This window comes from Saccopteryx bilineata, chromosome 4, assembly GCF_036850765.1.
Source record: "Saccopteryx bilineata isolate mSacBil1 chromosome 4, mSacBil1_pri_phased_curated, whole genome shotgun sequence".
Classification (NCBI taxonomy): domain Eukaryota; kingdom Metazoa; phylum Chordata; class Mammalia; order Chiroptera; family Emballonuridae; genus Saccopteryx; species Saccopteryx bilineata.
In genome coordinates, this window is record NC_089493.1 from 222,890,618 (window position 1) to 222,910,678 (window position 20,061).

Consider the following 20,061-nt stretch of genomic DNA (forward strand, 5'->3'; position numbering starts at 1 on the left):
TATAACTCCCTCACCCCCACCCCTGTGTCCCTTTTTATACCCCCTTTAGCCCTCCCCCTAACTCCCTCCTTCCTTCCCTCTGGGATTTGCTGTCTTGTTATCTATATCTCTGTGTTATGTATATATAGTTTCACTAATCCCTTTACCTTCTCTGATCCCATCCCTTCATCCTCCTTCCCTCTGACAGCTGCTCCTCTGGTTCCTGTGACCCCAGCCTCTGCCTCTATTCCATTTCTCAGTTCACTTTGTCCATTAGATTCCACATATCTACACTCATTGAACAACCATTAGGTACAGAAAGCTGGCCTAGGTTTTGAAAGAAGTCATCATACGAAACATAATTGGAAGCAATAATTTACATTTATATATATTCTAACCAGGGGTGATAGAATATAGGATGAAGGTGATGGGAAGTATATTACAGGTATATTTTAGGTAATATAAGTGACATTGAAGAAAGCTTGGACTTAAGAGGTGAGTTTTGCAGGAGTTTACATGACTGGGACAGAAGTTACAAGTAAAGAATATATATTGCTCATTGGAGAACCTTCAAGTCCCTTATTAGGAGTTACTGTTTAGTTAGAAAAACAACCACAGGTCACTGAACCCTTAGAAGAAAAAGAGGAAGATATAGAACCTAGCACAATGCTTAGTAGATAATCAGTGTTTTTATCCCCCCCAAATAGATGCTTACAAATGGTCCTTGTTCATAGTTTTAAAATATCATAACTACTATTGCTAAACAGTTTTAGGATATTAATAAAATAGCTAAAGAGCAGCTACATGGACCAAAGCAAAAGAGAAAAAGCAAATTTCTATGTATTTATCAGAAAGTTTCATAATGTAGAACATATATGCTTAGAAATGCAGATCCAAATCTAGACTGGCCAGGATACTGGGGAACTCATTAGAATTTCCTGTGAGGAATATTTTATACTTTCTCCCCACCTCCTGACCCCCTTCACTTCTCCATGACCAACCCCTTTCCTCCAGCTATTAATCACATGATCACACAAAGAGAAACTACTACAGGCATACTGGTCACCTTTCTCTCTGCTTCTCAGGTGCAGCCAAGGGCAGGATGGTCCTTGTAAAGCCAGTAGCCAAGGCTGCCACTATCAAAGCAGCCTGGCTCATACAGCTTTGCATTGGATTTGGACAGTCGGTAAAGAAACAATGGAGCCAATAACTGATGGGCCATTATATTTAATTCTAGCTTGCACCTGGCGGGCAAGTAAAAACACACACTGGGCTCCAAAACCCACTTACATTCAGTGCTCACAAAGCTACTGACTTATCCGAGTTTCCTAGAATCAAAGGTTTCTAGCTCACCAGACTTTATTCACCTCTTTTCCCCATCTCCTTCCTTCTCCAGCGTCAAACTGCACAAACTGGCCTCTTACTCAACACTCCGCCATCTTGGCTGCTTCTCCTGGCCTCCTCCACGTGGCCTTTTTCTGCTCTCTGCTCTGCTCTCTCCTCTAATGATAATCTCAGGAACCAAGAGAGCAAGCTCCTATTCTGCCCCTATTTTATAGTGTAGAAATCCAAACCTTTAATCCAATATACATAATAGGGAAGTCTCTAATACAAAGTCACATATCTGAGTCATGATGGGATTGTATCACCCCACATCAAAAAGGGTGGAAAAGAGTTAATCCCAAAACCAAGCCCCAGGCTACAAGGATTCTGCCTGCCTTTAGCCCACCCCAACACACATTAATATCATCTGGGCGAAGGCCTCCTCATGGGCAGCGCCATCTTTAACAAAGTGAGCATAATATATTTTATCCGCCCAACAGTCCTCCAGCCAGAGACCAACCTGGACAGGTTGCAACTGTTGTGCCTTCTTTGAAGCACTGAGTCCTGGCAAAGCTGCTTGCTTCCCTCGTGAAGAAGAGAGAAGACAGCTGAGAATTCAGAGTAGTATGGGAGGCAAGAAGACTCCATTTTTCAGCTGCCACAGGATAAATCCAGTGGTATTTTGGACTTTGAAGGGGACAGACACGAAGTAAGGCAGTGAACGGAAAATAGTCGAGAGTAAAAGATTTCTTCCAAAAAGCTGGGGTAGCAGAGGAACTTAAGTAAAGAAAATGTTATAAGGATTTCAGAAAGAACTGTTTGTGTTAAGGGTGACTGTAGCTGGTGAGATACAACAAGGAGAAAGGAAGAAAAAGAAAAGATAAATAATACCCAATTTTTGATGTGGACCTGTTTTATATAACCTGCCTGTTTCTTCCCTTTTCATCTGTAAAGCCAGTAGCCACAGCCACCATCACAGCCACCTGGCCTGTGCAGGTTCACATTTGATTCGGACAGACAGTAATGAAACAACAGAGCTAAGAACTGGTGTGTCATTACCTTTAATCTTGACTCACACTCAATGGACGAGGAATACACACAGTGCGAAAACACTTCCCTTTCCATTCAGGGCTCCCAAAGCTACTGACTTATCAAAGTATTTCTAGAATCAAAGGTTTCTACCTCATTAGTCTTATTCACCTCTGTTCCCCCATCTTCTTCTCTCTGCACAAACTGGCTTCTCCTTCAGCACTCCGCCATCTTGGCTGCCTCTCCTCTGCAATGCTAATTTCAGGAACCAAGAGAGAGAGCCCCTGGCCTTCCTTATTTTATAGTGTAGAAATTAAAACTTTAAAGCCAGTATACAAATAAGGAAGTCTCTGATACAAAGCCACTTATCTGAGGCATAATGGGATTCCTCATGAGAGTGCACCACCCCACATCATGCAACAACAGTGAAGGGTGTGGGGAAAAGCTTAGTGTTGAGAAGATTTTAGGATTAAAAGGGTGGGAAAGGCTTAGTCTTAAAACTGCTTACAGCCTGTCCCCCACACCCAATGCAAACTATAAGCAAGCAAACATATATCATATTTGCAAACTTATTTGACCCACATCATGTTTGATAAATCACTGATGATCAACCACCAGGCACTGAAATATTTTTGAATGATTTTTTTTTTCTCTTTAGAAACACATTGTGCCTAAATAAGTACTCAGATGTTAGAGTACTTAATAAGTTTCTTTTTAATATGAAAATTTAGTAGACTTTTCATGATCAAATCACCAAAATAACTACCTGGTTTGGGGATATACTAGACCCCAAGCACTTAGATATTTTCATTTATTAAGTGCTGACTTTCGTTAAAATAACAAAGAATCCCAAAGCAAAAACATGCTCGCACCAAGTTTTATTGATTTACCTCCTGTAGTTAAACCTGATGATGTCCCTCCATTTCTGTCTCTGACAGTTCTAGTCCAAACTCCCATCATTTTCCACCTAAACTTTTACAATGGGCTCTTAATTGGTTTCCAAGCATCCATTTTTACTCTTCCATCTATTTTCTGCCATGCAGCTACAGAGTTATTTTCAAAAAGCAGATATAACGATGCCACTTTCCAGTTACAGACTTTTCAATGCCTTGCCCCATTGCTCTTTGAGCAAAGAGCACAAACCTTAACATGGCCAATGGTCCCTATACAGTATGCACATCTCCTGACTACCCCAGTTATCACTATGCACCATGACCTCCATACTCTCTTTGCTTTCACCTTCTCTAAGCTCTAGGACAGGTGTGGCCAACAGTTTTTGCCCCCAGGTCAGATTAGAAAGAAAACTTTTTTCATGGGCTGGACAAAATATTAAAATTAAAAACTATTAAATACAAAAATTATTCATTTAAGTAAACAAAATTTTATTACATAATTTGTTTATGAATAAATGTAAATGAGTGAAAAAATTTAATATACAATATTATTTTAATAAAAATATATTTAAATAAAAATATAATTACATATTGTATAAATATCCAAACTGTATCACAATCAATCGAATCAATATTTAATAGAATAAGCTTGAAGGGGTTATATTACAAATAAAACAATTATTTTGTTTTACAAACAGCCTGGACTCATTTTCAATTATCAACTGCAGCTATTGTCTATGCTACAATGCCACTGGATTCAGCACACTTGAGCACAAAAATAATGAATTGTTTGACCTTGGGTGCGCACTGGCAAACTCCGCCTAAAAGAATGTGGGTTTCACATCACCGCTAAATGTCAAATAGTTCATTTCAAGTACAGACGAGTACAAAAGTTGTAAATCTTTATAATGAATTTAAAAAAAAATAAAGAAGTATCGTCAATCCATTCAACCAATTATTGGAAGTTAACCCTAGATTAGTCACACGCGGAATTCTTTTCTGCATATCACTATCTGCTTAAATATCTCAATTTCCAATAATCAAAGACGCTTCTGCTTCTAAGTAGCTGAGATTTTAAAGTAGCGGAGAATATTAAAAATTTAATCGCAGGCACATAAACTCATTAGGCAGGCCAGATCCAGCCCGTGGGCTGTATGTTGGCGATGCCTGCTCTAGTACCTTTAAAATTCTTGAAATGCAGCATGGTTTATCTAGCCACAGGGCCTTTGCATATGATTATGTTACTTAAAATGCTTCCTCTCTTCTTGGTTTTTGCCTGGTTAACTTCTATTTATACTTCAGACCTCAGCTCCCACTTGACTTTCTTAGAGAATCATTGTGCCCCTGACTACAAGTTCTCCTAATACATAGGCCTGTGCTTAAGCACATAAATATACATTCTTTCACCATGCTAAGTTTTCATGGTAGGTATTATTTGGTAATACTTGCTGGAAAAGAGAAATTTCTTCTTTACTGAATAAAGTTATAGACTCTTAGATCACACTTAAGTATTACATATGGATTATGTGTGTTTTTTATTTAATTTTTTAAAGGATAGAGAAAAATAGTTATTGAAAAGGGAGAATTTTTCAATGAGTTTAAAACACTTCCTAATTTGAAGACGGAATTCACTATTTTTATCTACAATTTAGAGAAAATTATCAATACCTTTTCAATAGACAAGAAACGCTAACTTTAATCATACATTATTTTAAGACAGTATTGGGCGGATAAAATGTATTATGCTCACTTTGTTAAAAATGGTGCTGCCCACATGGAAGTCGTCGCCCAGGTGATATTAATGTGTGTTGGGGGCGGGCTGTGGGCAGGCAGGATCCTTGGAGCCTGGGGCTTGGTTTTGGGATTAAGCCTTTCCTACCCTTTTTGATGAGGGGTGGTACAATCCCATCATGCCCCAGATAAGTGACTTTGTATTAGAGACTTCTCTATTTTGTATATTGGATTAAAGGTTTTGATTTCTACACTATAAAATGGGGGCAGAACAGGAGCTTGCGCGCTTGGTTCCTGAGATTAGCAGAGAGGAGAGAGCAGAGAGCAGAGAAAGGCCACGTGGAGGAGGCCAGGAGAAGCAGCCAAGATGGCGGAGTGTTGAGTGAGAAGCCAGTTTGTGCAGAGTTTGTGCAGGGAGAAGGAAGGAGATGGGGAACAGAGGTGAATAAGTCTGGTGAGCTGGAAACCTTTGATTCTAGGAAACTCGGATAAGTCAGTAGCTTTGTGAGCACTGAATGTGAGTGGGTTTTGGAGCCCAGTGTATGTTTTTACTTGCCCGCTCGGTGCAAGCTAGGATTAAAGACTATGGCCCATTAGTTTTTGGCTCCGTTGTTCCTTTACCGACTGTCCGAATCCAATGCGAACCTGCATGAGCCAGGCAGCTGTGATGGTGGCCCTGGCTTCTGGCTTTACAGACAGCAATACACACAGTGCTGAAATAGAATATTTGCAGTTGTCTAAAATATTATGTCTACTCCTAAAATGTGTTACAATCATAACTAGTGAGAGTAGCTCCCAGTAAACGAAAGCACGTTGAGTCTAAAAAATAGTGGCTGGTAAATTGTGGTAGAAAATGCACCGGCGAGCATACCAATGGGGGTCAGACCTGGTATTGGTTAATGTCCCTTCATCAGTGCTGGAGTCATGGGCTCCTCTGTATCCCTGTTAGTTTCTCACAGAAGCAGGTATGCAAAGCAGTACAGACTGTCATGGCTGGAAAATGGTAACACCAACAAGGCAGCCCTGCTGAAAGATGAAAAGTACTCACTCCTCATTCAGCAAACAAATACCAGAAGGCAGAAACTCTGTTACCATTTCACTTCATTTACATTGTTATGGTACACCTGACTATGTAGTCAAAGTAGGAAGGTCTTGATACTTCAGTGTAGAATTGCAAACATTTAATTCATTAATAAGTGTATTCCCTGAATGAACATTAGTATTTGTCTACAATATAACATGTCTGAAATTGGAAAATAAAAGTACAATAAAAGATGCAAATGGGTCCCTTATCAACAAGAGGTTCTAATCTGGATCACAGAACAGGAAATTTGAGTTCAAAATATACAAGACATAGGGACTAGTGATACTCAGGGTTCTCACAGAAACAAAGAACAGGCTAGACTGTCATACACCGCTTCTTTTTATTATTACCTCTGGACTCAGAGAAGGCTCACAACATTCAAACACTGTCTGAATGAACATTTGAGAGCAAGTCTGAAAGCAAGAAAGCAAACCACAAGGTCATGGTGGGGGAACTTACCACATCCCTGTGTTCTCCCTCCTTAGGTGTAAGAATGACTGAGAGCAAAATGATTCCAAGGTCATGGTCAGGATAGTGAGGATCTTTCAGGGTTAGAGTCACATCTGTGGGCCTTTGATAGAAAATATTAAGATTTTAAACTCAATGAATAAGCCAAAAATATATTTCATATTAACATTTTTATCTTTCCTTTACAACATTTACTATCTTTCTTTGTTATTAAACTTTCATCAATGAATCAAGCTGTTCTGTAAATTGTAGGCCAAATGGGTGTACTCTGATTCACTGGATAAGCTTCAGTCCTGCATGGGGTTCTGGAAAGGCCGTGGAGTTGCTGGGAAGGCCAAGAAATGTAGGGAAATGGCTGGAGACTGCAGCCCTCAGACAAGTCTTTGGTGCGGACTTTGGAACACCAAGTCTGCCGGGGCAGAACGCTGCCCCCGCAAGCACTGATAAGATTGTTTAAGGAAGCAGCTGATCTCTATAGTCGTTTCCCTACATACCTGAAAACTATTAGTTAATCATTCTTCCCTGTACCTGAATCTATTCTAGACTAATTTGACCCAAGCTCTGCTAATGTGCTTGATGAGTAAAGAAATGAATAAATACAATGAGGCTGCAGAGATCTGGGCTCTCAGTCCTGGAGGCTGGGAGTCCCCTGTACCCATGTTTTCTGTATGTTGTGTCCTCTGGGTTTTTTCTTAAATCCTGCAGCGCCTTTCTTTCATGCACACCCATTGCCAAGATGGTCATGGCAAAGAAACCTAATAGGATTGAGAAACCTACATGTTCCTGCTCTTTGATCTCCAAACAACAGAATGCAATGGCAGCTATTTTCTATACATCTGAGTCCAATAACTAAATAAGTTCACTTATTGACCATGATATTTCTTTTAGTTTTTTTAACATATATATTGTTTAAATCAGGAGTATGATAACACATGAGTTGGAGAAGAGGAACATATACAATATAATTTGCCTGATATATATTATGGACATACTGTAAAAACAATGTATAATTATTTAGAAGAAATTCTATTATTTAAAATAGTGCTTCTATTTTAGGATTGTTCAAACCTATGCCTGAACAATTTTTAGATTCAGAAACACAAGAAATCAATAATTTGATCAATATTTAAAAGATTTTAGGATTAAGTATCTCTGAGTAAGAGATTACGAATGACTCAATATTATCCAAAAGTACTTTTAGAAAATAAAATATAGATTCAATATACAATGTGTAGATGATATCGTGTTTCCAGATTTTAATTAATATTTAACAAACAGGGGTTAATGCCCTCCATAAATCTCAGGGACTGGGAAAAGTTTTGCTCGAAACTTGAATCTTAAAATATTGGCAAGTTAGGAATGTTCCTTCACTTGCTCAATCACTTGTTTATTCATTTTATTTACAAAACATCTATTAAGCACATAGTAAATGCCACACACTGTACTAGATTCTGGGTAAAAACCAGAGGTCAGGACCAAGGATAAGATCCTTGTCTTCAGTGACCTTAACTTTTAGGAAATGACAGTTGGAGTCTAATACTGGGAAGAGGGTTTGGTGGGGAAAGTGGTCCAAATAAGAATTTTTTATCCTGGCTCCACATCAGAATTAACTGAGAGGCTTTAAAAAAGTGCATAATTCTGAACCCTACCCACAATGATTCTGGCTTTATAGATCAATCAGGATGAGATCTGGAAATCTACATATTTATGAAGCTTCCCAAATGATTTTCTCATACAACCAGGACTGAGAAACTTAGGAAACTCTTTCACATAATTCTTAATTTACCAAGCCAAGAAATGATGTTATTAAAAATACAAATAGTTTTCTGATAACAGGGGCTTTAACTAAAACATAAGTAACCTGTTAGATAATATATATATATATGTTATAATGGTTGTGGTACAAATTGCTCCAATATTATTTTAATTACAACTAACCACTATGCTTGGATAATAACAACTTGTTCTTTTCATTTTAACAAATATATACTAAACATTATATATATATATGATATATATATTTTGTATATATATATATTGTGTGTGTGTGTGTATATATATATATATATATTGTGTGTGTGTATGGGATCACAACTTGATTTGATTTGTTTTCCTGTAATGATTACATATAAAAATTAATTTAAAAACATCATTACATTTTTATAATAACTACATGATAAAGATTTATGAAATTTGCTATTGCTTTATGACACATCTATTATTTATTTTCTTTCAAAGAGATTCCTTAATACATTTTATAGTAGCATAAGTATTTACATGACTATATCATCATCCATCTTCCTATGCCCAGAGACTACTGATTTATACATGGAATGTAATGGCATAATTATAAATATGTAGCTTTTAAAAGTAGTGTGTAATTTTAAAGAGTGGTTTGGGAGAAAGGGAATGAACGGTTAGTTAATATGTAAAATAAGTAGTAATATGGCAGCATAAACACCAAATGCTTGTGTATCTTTTTATTTTCTTAATTACACCATATTTTTCCATTTAAAGTTATTTTTCACAATAATTCATCTTAATAGAGAAAAAGAGAAATTTCTGCTCTGTGATTAAGTTCAGTACTTTGCATATCGTTACACAGTAGTCCACGGAGAAAATAATATGGCCTTTATAGAGAACAGTATAGCCCATTCTCAATGGAGCTCAGTTTTTATAATAATGGATTACGTACAACTCCATCCAGGACACTTCCTTCAACCAGAGTGAGGTGGGAACCAGCAATTACCTGGCTTACATTCTGAGGTCAAACCTGCACTCAGGTTGCAATGAAGAACATAGAGGAAGTACAGAAAAGGCCCCTCTTTTGTCCAGTTTGAGGCAAAAAGACCTTCGGAAGACTAATAAGCTGCCACTGTGTTCAAACTTAGCTGACGATAACACATAAGGGGGCTCTACAATTTATATTTCTCTACTCATTTACATTTACAAAAATACAGGGGCAGTCAACCTTTTTATACCTACCACCCACTTTTGTATCTCTGTTAGTAGCAAAATTTTCTAACTGCCCACCGGTTCCACAGTAATGGTGATTTATAAAGTAGGAAAGTAACTTTACTTTATAAAATTTATAAAGCAAAGTTACAGCAAGTTAAAGCATATAATAATAATTACTTACCAAGTACTTTATATCGAATTTTCGCTAAGTTTGGCAGAATAAATCTTTATAAAACAACTTACTATAGTTAAATCTATCTTTTTATTTGTACTTCGGTTGCTCTGCTACCGCCCACCATGAAAGCTGGAACGCCCACTAGGGGGCAGTAGGAACCAGGTTGACTAACACTGGTCTAGACCATTATACTACTTTCCTGCTTTCCACTGTTCCTGCCACAGGATGTATGTAGCATGATCATCTAAAACAACTCCTTCTCCTTAAAACTATCAGGAAGATTTTATAGCTTCTTTTGCAATCCATCCCAGCACTGCTTGACCCTTATCTTAAGCCTGTTTTTTCTTCTGTAGTATTAATCAATTTTTAGCTCTTATGTTGAAATGGATTTTAAAAAATATAAGCTCAGCCTGATCAGGCAGTGGTGCAATGGATAGAGCATTGGTCTGGGATGGTGAGGACCCAGGCTCAAAACCCTGAGGTCGCCTGCTTGAGCATGGGCTCACCAGTTTGATTGTGGGGTTGCTGGCTTGAGCATAGGATTATAGACATGACCGCATGGTCACTGGCTTGAGCCCATAGGTTGCTTGCTTGAGCTCAAGGTCGCTGATTTGAGCAAGGGGTCACTTGTTCTGCTGTAGAACTCTGGTTAAGGTACATATGAGAAAGCAATCAATGAACAACTAAGATGCTGCAATGAAGAATTGATGCTTCTCATCTTGTCTGTCTCTTTCTCTCTCTTGCTAAAAAAAATGCTCATAATTACGTACAAGGCATAATTAATATTGGTAGTAATACTATAACTTTACAACTAGTCAAGCAATGGTAAACCAAAGTAACTGAGCATATACCACCAGTCTGCCTCCACTTTATGGGCATTCCTTGGTAACCTAGGATTACTGGTGATGGCAAAATTAGACTCCACTTTGGCTCAGGTGGTAAGAGAGTTGCTGTTTTTTAAGTAAAGTTCACATGTTTTATTTCTTATATGGTGGCCTGATTCTTAAGTTAATAAATATGACTAACAGGTATACTCTTCTTTATGTCCCACAACAACCATACAGAAAACATGAGAGCAAGGCATGTGTCTTCCATCTCCAGATTCCTGGTACTCAGCATAGTGCTGGGGGTCAAAGCAGGCATCCAAGACTCTTCTATTGAACAGTTGTTGAATGAGATAGTCAGGAAAGATGCTATTATTTCCATTGGGTGGGGAAGAATAAGTGTACTTAAGAAAGCCTGCCTAGCATAAAGACTCACAACTACACATGACGGAACAGTGACTGTAATCCAGGTCAGCTGATGCTGTCTGTTATACCAGCTCAGCTTCTTAACAAGGTGCAGTGATATTACAACAATTCAAAAATCACCTGTTTAACTCCAACTGTGTGAGATCCAGAAAGGCTGAGCCCATAAAGTCATCTTGTAGTCCAAAATCATAGTCAAATACCTAAAAGCCAAAAAGACAACATTATTATAAACTACTCCAAAATAAGCTTTAAATGAAAATGACTAAATACTTGTATTTTTTCTACATCATCAAAACAATGAAAGTTCCTAATATTTATTTTTCAAATGTATTTGTTTTTGTGCTGTGTAATACTAGAGTCTCAGAAAACATTTTTAAAAATTGTGTTTAATTTCCTTGAGAACATTATATTGAGTGAAATAAGAAAATTTAGTAAAAGCTAAGAAGTATATGATTTCACACATAGGCAGGATATAAAACTGAGACTCGTGGACATAGATAAAAGTGAACTGGTTACACAAGTAGGGGGGAAGGAGAGGCAGTAAAGAGGGACAAATATATGATGATGGATAATGATTTAACTTTGGGTGATGGGCACACAACTCAATTAACAGTTCAAATGCTATAGAAATGTTTATCTGAGGCCCTGGATGGCTGGCTCAGTGGTAGAGTGTCAGCCCAGTGTGTGGAAGTCCCAGGTTCAATTCCCGGCCTGGGCACACATTAGAAGTGCCCATCTGCTTCTCCTCCCTTCCCCCTCTCCTTCCTCTCTGTCTCTCTCTTCCCTTGCCACAGCCAGGGCTCCATTGGAGCACAGTTGGCCAGGGCACTGAGGATGGCTCCATGGCCTCTGCCTCAGGTACTAGAATGGCTCTGGATGCAACAGAGTATTGCCCCCTGGTGGGCATGCCAGTGGATCCTGGTCAGGCTCATTCGGGAGTCTGTCTCGATGCCTCCCTGCTTCTCACTTCAGAAAAAATACAAAAAAAAAATGTTTACCTGAAACCTATGTACTCTTATTGATAAATGTTACCCCACTAAGTTTAATTTCAAAATAAATAAAAAATTCCTTACTTAAAATTATTGAAAGATAAATAACAAAATTAAATAAAATACAGTAAATATTTGATGAAATATGTGGGACACACAGACTTGCAATACTTTTCCATATTATAAAAGGACATGAGAATCAGTGGAAAGTGAAATGAGTTGGTATGAAATTCAACTATATGTCTTCCATACTGAGCTAAAGATGAAAAAAGTGTGATTCCAAGTTCTTCACATTCCTCAGGTCATTGCAGATAAATTCTATGATCTTTTAGGACAATGTCATTTAAATATACAAATAAGTGAAAATTGAGATATTATGATTGAAGCATTGTGTAATGTTATAATAAGTTGAATTGTTTCTGTCACAAACAATGACTAGGAGATAATGTTAAGGTATGTTTCTACCACCACCAGAAAGGACTAGAAAAGAGAAAGCACATTTCTTTCTTCTGTGAAAACAATTTATCCAGTATCTTCTCTGTGCCTTTCATGGTTCTTATTCACACTACAGTAAGACAGAAAAGGACCCTGACTCCCATCCATCTAGGGACTGAGATAGTCAGTAAACACCCAAATAGACCTGTACAGGTTAGTGATGGGCACAGTAGAGACAACATCCTAAGGGGCCTCTTGAGAGCTGCTATTGTAGATAGGGAGTTCAGAAAGTCCTCTGGGAGGAAGTATGTTTGCATAGAGACCCCAGTGATGAGAAAGACTAAGCCATGTTAGTATGGAAAGAGAACTCTAGGTGGAGGGAACAGCAAGCGATTAGCATGTTCAAGGGTAATTATTAAGCAGCCAGTGTGGTGGACGCAGACTGAGAAGAGGAAGAGCGGAAGGAGATGTGGGGCAGCTCAGGGCTGTGTCAGCCAGGGCCTTTTCTAAAACAGTGTCTAAGTAAGTGGCAGTTGGCTAACTTCCATCCATTTATTAATTTTTTCTTACTCATTTATTCTCTCCACCAAGATTGATTCATACTTATCATGTGTCAGACAATGTGATAGGTATTAAGTAAATAGTGGTGAGCAAAACTGATATTGACAATGTTTACAGTACAGTGAAGGAGGCATATTAAATGAGGAATTGCATAGGTGATATGTAATCACACGTTTTGATAAGTATTGTAAAAAGAAAAGAGCAGGGTCTGAAAAGAAATAACAGCGCAAGTCAGGGAGATTTTTAAGATGGAAAAAAATGCTACTAGATGAAGTTTAGAGTTGTGCTTCTTGACCTTATCAAATTGAAAACCATATTCATACACTGGAGTATATAAGCATAAATAGGTAAGTTCTCTCTTGAAAGGACAACCCAGGCCATTAGACTCTGCAGGATGTGAGACTCCAATAATCTGAGAGAATCCGTAGCCCAGCATTCCTGTGCCAACTTTTTGGCACAACAGTAAGAAAGCTAGAAGAAGCAGAGGCAACAGTGCACACAGCAAACCTAAATCAGCTACCGTTTCTTCTCTAGTGCAGGCGTACTTCAATTTAAACAAACGTAAAAAAAAATAATATTAAAACAAAAAGATAAATACTTTGCATTAAAAAGGGATTCTTGAATTTAAAGAGTCATAAGGGGATTTATTCAAGGAATAAGTTCCTCTAATGCCTCTTAAATTATTCAATTTGCAGTCATTTGATTTACATACAACCTTTCAGGAGTACATTTGTTGTAGAAAGCGCAGCACTCCTGCAATAAATATTCTCCTTGATCAGTAGCACTTCTGAGTTTTAGTCACTCGCTCAGTGGCATATCACATGCATATACTGCATATTTAAAACTGATGCCTCGATATTTACAAGTGGCTGCAATACTGTATTATACAACATAAAATTTACTCCAAAAATTAGAGAAATTTATTTTGTCCAATCTCTTTTAACTGTATTGCCCTAAGGTTTAAAATATTGGGGAGACTATAATGACCTATAATTAATGAGAACACTTGGGGTACATCTACATATGTAAAGAGCTGTGAATCCAGTGAATTGATTAGTGTAGACACCCAGCTGGGGGGCTCAACATTTAAACTCTCTTTACTCTCATGGCGAGAGTCTTTCTATTGTCTTAATGCTAGATGTTTACTTTAGTTCTCAAACCCTATTAATTAGCAAAGGCATAAACATGGGACAGAATATAAAGATCAGAATTCATTCTTTAATTAAATTATTAGCTTCACTACTTGGTTCCAAGCGCTATAAACTATTTGTCAGAGGGAACATTGGTCTAGCGCAGCTTCAGAAATATAGAGCATAGAAAAGAGATAAAAATGAAAAGGTACTCCCGCTGCAATAAAAACAAGCAGTTAACTCTGATTAATGTTTTTGCTATGTTCACTATCTGTTAGGTGCTCTGTTACATTACATAGATTTTTAAATTTAATTCTTATACAACTCAGTGAACAAGATACTGTTGTTTCCATTTTTCAGATAAGAAATTCAAAGCTTAAAAAGCTTATATTACTCTCCCCTAAATCCCAGGTTTGAAGGGGGTCAGATTCAAATCTAGTACTGGATTCCTGAAATTTAACAAATATAACTTGGGCACCCACTCTGGGTGAAGCACTGGGAATTTGAATGTGAACAATTAAATAGGGTCCTTACTTTCAAGAACCCACCACTACGTTGTGTTGGAAATACACAGGCAGAAGAGCCTTGAGTTCTCAGTAACTGCTCTCTTTATTCTTAAATGAGTTTTGAGCAACAAATGCTTTATTCTAATCAATGGATTTATTTAGCTTCTGATTCAATGGTCTACTAAGAAAAACTGCATTAAGGAGTGGATCAGTTAAAATGCTTTTGGATACAAGTAGCAAGAAACAACTCACATAGGTTTTTAACACCAATGGGGACTTGTTAGTTCATATGACTGAAATATCACTAGGTAATTATGACTTCAGGGAAGTATTAATTTGGCAGTTTGAATGGTTCATATTTTTATTCATTTATTTATTTTAAAAATATTTGGTAAACATCTATAATTTGCCAAGTACTGTTCTAGGTACTTGTAAGAAATATAGCAGTGAACAGAACAAAGTCTTTGACTTCTTGGCGTTTACATATAAGGAAAAGATGCAGACAGTAAACATATGCATGTTAGGTAGTCATAAGTGCCATGGACAAAAATATCTGAGGGTACGTGAATAACGGGAATTGCTATGTATGTAAAAGATGGCACTTGAATGAGGTGAGGAGGCACAATGGGAGTGGGAAGTGAAAAGGTACCCAGATCATACAATCTGACTCACGATATGAGATTCTACACAGAAAATATACCCATGAGTCATTTCCTTACCCAGGCAGCTTCAAAATAACCATTTTACTATGAAAGAATAATTAAACTCTAAATCATAGAATTGACGTTGTAAAACAAAGATACAACACCAAACCTAACTGTGGCCATTGCTATATGTCATCTTTAGTGGTTAACAGAAGCCGTGTTGCTTAACTGCTGAGTAGACACAGCAATCTTAATCTGAGCCTCATTCGCCTATACAAAGGAGATGAGATAGACACAGATAACAAACACTGTGGTGGTGACCAGAGACAGAGCGGGTGGCGGGAGGCAGAAAAGGGTAGAGGGTCAAACATATGGTGACGGAAGGAGATTTGACTTTCGGTGGTGAACACACAATACAATATACAGATAGAGTTGTACACTTGAAACCTATATAATTTTACTAACCAATGTAACCCCAATAAATATAATAAAATTAAAGAAATAAAGTAGCTCAGGCACTTAGCACAATGCTCAGGAAATGGTAGCTATTATGTATGATGTTGATGTGATGGCAGACTCCGTCCCAAGACTCAATAACCTCACTTGTTCTTTGTCCATAAAGCAAAAGCAAGTACAGTCACACTTTTTTATTTCTTTGTGTTTTTTTTTGTTTTTTGGGTTTGTTTTTTTTACAGAGACAGAGAGAGTGTCAGAGAGAGGGATAGACAGGGACAGACAGACAGGAATGGAGAGATGAGAAGCATCAATCATTAGTTTTTCGTTGAGTATTGCGACACCTTAGTTGTTCATTGATTGCTTTCTCATATGTGCCTTGACCGCGGGCCTTCAGCAGACTGAGTAACCCCTTGCTCGAGCCAGCAACCTTGGGTCCAAGCTGGTGAGCTTTTGCTCAAACCAGATGAGCCCATGCTCAAGCTGGCGACCTCAGGGTCTTGAACCTGGGTCCTCAGCATCCCAGTCCGACGCTCTATCCACTGCACCACCGCCTGGTCAGGCTGTTTTTTTGTTTGTTTGTTTCTCTACTGATTTTTAACATCTAAAATGTTGAGACTCTTGATTTACTCATTTAGGAAATGTTTTTGAACCATGCAGGAAAACACATTTAAGACAACACAAACATCTTTTAATTTAGAAATAACATTGTTTGGATACTCTGTGGTTTCTGGCTGCAAACATATTTCCAATCCAGCTGTTCAGTTGTTTCCATGTAAATTTCTAGAAATATGACTCTACCTGAGCAGTGCATCAGAATAAACTATTTGGGTTTGAAAATTCAGAAACGTGGACTCTATCTTCCAGGTCCTGAGTCAGAATCTTTAGGAGAGAGACTTGAACCTCTAGATTCTTTAAAGTTTTCTGGATAATTCTGAGGTATAGCTAAGGTTGAAAAGTATTGGAGCCCTGGCCCGTTGGCTCAGTGGTGGAGCGTCAGCCCAGCGTGTGAAAGTCCCAGGTTCAATTCCCAGTCAGGGCACACAGAAGAAGTGACCATCTACTTCTTTACCCCTCCCCTTCCCCTTTTCTCTCTCTCTCCAACTCTCTCTCTCTTCCCCTCCTGAAGCCATGACTCGAAGGGTTCGAGTGAGTTGGCTCTAGGAGCTGAGGATGGCTCCATGGTCTCACCTCAGGCACTAAAATAGCTCTGTTGCTGAGCAACAGAGCAGTGGCTCCAGATGGGCAGAGCATAACCCGGTGGTAGGGGGCTTGCTGGGTGGATCCCAGTTGGGGCACATTCAGGAGTCTGTCTGTCTCCCCACTTCTCACTTTAAAAAAAAAAGAGTATCAGTATATAACATCCTTTCAGGGCCCTTAAAAGCTACTGAGCAATAATTTTAGAAAGGAGAGTAACTTGAACCAAGCATAAAGTACCCTTTTAATTTTATATTTTAAGCTTGGATAGATATGCATTATTTAAGAAACTATCAATTTTGTTAAAATGACAATCTTAGAAAAAGTAATATGGCCCCTGACTGAGCTGTTTTTCTATTTATTAAAATTTTCCCACTGTTTCAAACAGATTCCAATTTAATACCCAGGTTTCAAGTTCATTAGGCTGAACAAGCAGCAATATACACAAACATTTCCCACTTTTTATTATTTCTGTCTCTTCCACTGTAACTCTGAGTCTCCACTATGTACCTTAGATAACAGTGTCAGTGAAATGACAATGAAGAATTTTAATTCAATTCAGTGGAAATGGATGATGCATTAACTTATTGTTTAAGATGTGTGCTATAGCATCCCAGAGGGGAAGAGCAGGCTTTAGAGGTTCATGTCTCAGTTAGTTCATTTTAACTCCCTTCTATTCCTATCTTATTAAAAATATTTTTCCAGCCCATTCCTCCAGACTTGTTTTTATATCTTGCCTTTCCTGTGAATGCATTCAGAATTGCAGGAATATTCTCTATTCATTAAAACTGAAAGTTATACAAATGCCAATCAATTGAAAAGTATATTCTTTTTAGATATAAATATTTTTCACTTATTTTTATTTTTAGTGAGAACAGGGAAGGCAGAGAGACAGACACATACATGCACCCTGACTGAGATCCATCCAGCAAGCCCACTAGGGGGCAATGCTTTGCCCATCTGGGGCCGTTGCTCCATTGCAACCGGAGCCAATTTTTTTTAGCTCCTGAGGCGAGGGCCATGACGCCATCCTCAGCACTTGAGGCCAACTTGCTCAAGGCAACCAAGCCATGGCTGCAGGAGGAGAAGAGAGAGCAAGAAGGGGGAGAGTTGGAGAAATAGATGGTTGCCTCTCCTGTGTGCCCTGACTAGAAATTGAACCTGGGACTTTCACACACCAGCCCACACTCTACCACTGAGCAAACTGGCCAGGGCCTGCAAAGTATATTTTTATTTATTTTGTGCAGAGATTTTAAAAATGACAGTTTCTGGGTTTTTTTTCTTGTATGTTAAATAATTCTGTTTTTATGAGAAATAGTGCAAGCACTGCAACTTTAATGTCATTTTATAACCTTAGTTCAGAACTGGATTTTGTTTCCCTTAGTAACCTTTACATGGATAAAGATTTGTGGGGAAAACAGCTGTATTAGGCTTTTGTGCAATAGTGCGTGAGCACATGAAAGGACTATTATAAGAATATAAGTGCTTCCCCTCAGGGGTGACAAGATCAGAGCACACCCCACCACTGAGAGGTGTGGGTTATTTCCTAACCCCTTGCCCTCTGCAAAAAGCAGGTTTTCCTTTCTTTTCTCACTCTTTTCTTTCTCCTTTTGGCTTGCCTGTCTTTGCAAGCCTCCAATAAATTGGTATGGCTCACCATTTTCTGGCTCCACAGTTCCTTTATTGTCTGCCCAAATTCAATGTGAACCTGCATGGCCGCAACCACTAGCCTTATACCTCACACAGCTGGCAGAATTCAGGTCAGATTGGTATGGAGCTGCCAACACCCTTCAAGGGTAGGGTCATTGCCTTCCAGTGTATGGTTCCCCATGGCTCTCCTTTTGAAGGCTGTGAATTGGGTGTTTTTTACAATTCTGCAAGAAGAAACCAAGAGTTCTGTGCAAGAAGCTGCCTGAGGTAGAAAACTCCAGGGTAAGCTATAGACTGAGCAGCAACAATGGCATGAACTAGAACAGTCATTGAGAAAGAGCTGCAGGTCCGAGAACTGCAGGTCAGGCTACAGGCCGAGAACCAGTAATGTCTTGAACTGGATCAAGTGCTGGAGAAGGAGGCCAACTGCTCTAGAAAGCTGCAGTGTCAGATGCAGGCTGAACATCAATGTTATCTGGAACTGGAGTGATCTCTGGAGAAGGAGTTACAGGTTTGTGAGCTCCAGTTTTCCCTGGAAGCAGGCACTGGCATGACAGTTAGTGGAGACAAAACTACAGGTTCAGGAGCTGGAATCTCAGCTTCAGGCCGAGAGCTGGTAGCTGTAGGAGCCGAAACAGTTGCCGAAGAAGGAGCAGCATCTGTGCTGGTAAACTGGCTCTGAGTTGGTGGGAGCAGGTGTTTCCAACTCTTCCTCTTCTGAGGGTGAGGAGGCTTGGGCTAAAGCTGCCATCCACAGACTCAGAGCCCAGCTAGTGATTGCCCAGAAGGTAAACACCCAGCAGCCAGGAGTCCCCCAGGGGCAGGCTCAGCCCCCTCTGCAGGTAGTGGAGCACTCTGTGGTCCAGCCCCACACCCGGAAAGAGCTGATGGAGTTGGGAGTGCAAGTCAGGCAGAAACCCGCCAAACCCTTGGCAGCCTGGTTGCTGTGGTTGTGGGACATAGGGGGTGGATGGCATCATGCTCTCCAGAACAGAAATGGAAAAATTGGCTGCCATTACCACTCACTTCTCCTTAAGGCAGCTTCTTCAGAACTGCCATGAAAACTCAGGAATCCATACCCTATTAGAATGGGTGATGGTCACCATTCATATGGTTAGGCAGACTACCAGAGACTTTCCAGGAGCAGTGAGCAAGTGGCAATACTATAGTGAGCTAGTAAAGGTCCTTCAGGAACTATCATATATAGGTATGAAGAATGCTGCTTTCAACCCGAGGTCCCATGGGCCAGAAGAGGAAGTGTTTACGGCAGGGATGAGGAACCTTATTCTCTGTAGCAATCCATCTGCCCTTTTTGGATCACTAGTGACTATCTTAGGCCCCTATGTGCAGCAGCCCATCAATGAGGTTATGCAGATGGTAGCAGATATGGGGTAGTTGGAGGCAGCATGGAATCACAGAGCAGTGAGGACCACTGCCGTGCTGCCCTCCCTGCCCCTCACCCCCGACTACCAAGGGAAAAGGGTTTGTGAGTTACCTGAACACAGATGTGGGTAAATTTGATTGTGGCTGAAACAGGTAGGGAAAAATTATATGGCAAGTCTAATAAAGTTCTTTTGGAGATTTGGTGGCAGCTTAAAGCAGAACA

At 39.1% G+C, this 20,061-nt stretch overlaps 1 protein-coding gene across 8 annotated transcripts in view; it reads right to left on the reverse strand.

The window, feature by feature from the left end:
* MCTP1 (multiple C2 and transmembrane domain containing 1) overlaps nt 1–20,061 on the reverse strand; it is a 580,456-nt gene that overhangs the window by 256,221 nt on the left and 304,174 nt on the right. For all 8 annotated transcript variants that reach the window (XM_066273828.1, XM_066273827.1, XM_066273825.1 and 5 more), the window contains exons 4-5: nt 11,011–11,090; nt 6,499–6,610 (exon numbers count right to left, since the gene is read on the reverse strand). In XM_066273828.1, the coding sequence (XP_066129925.1) occupies nt 6,499–6,610; nt 11,011–11,090 (192 nt within the window). The remainder of the gene's footprint in view (nt 1–6,498; nt 6,611–11,010; nt 11,091–20,061) is intronic.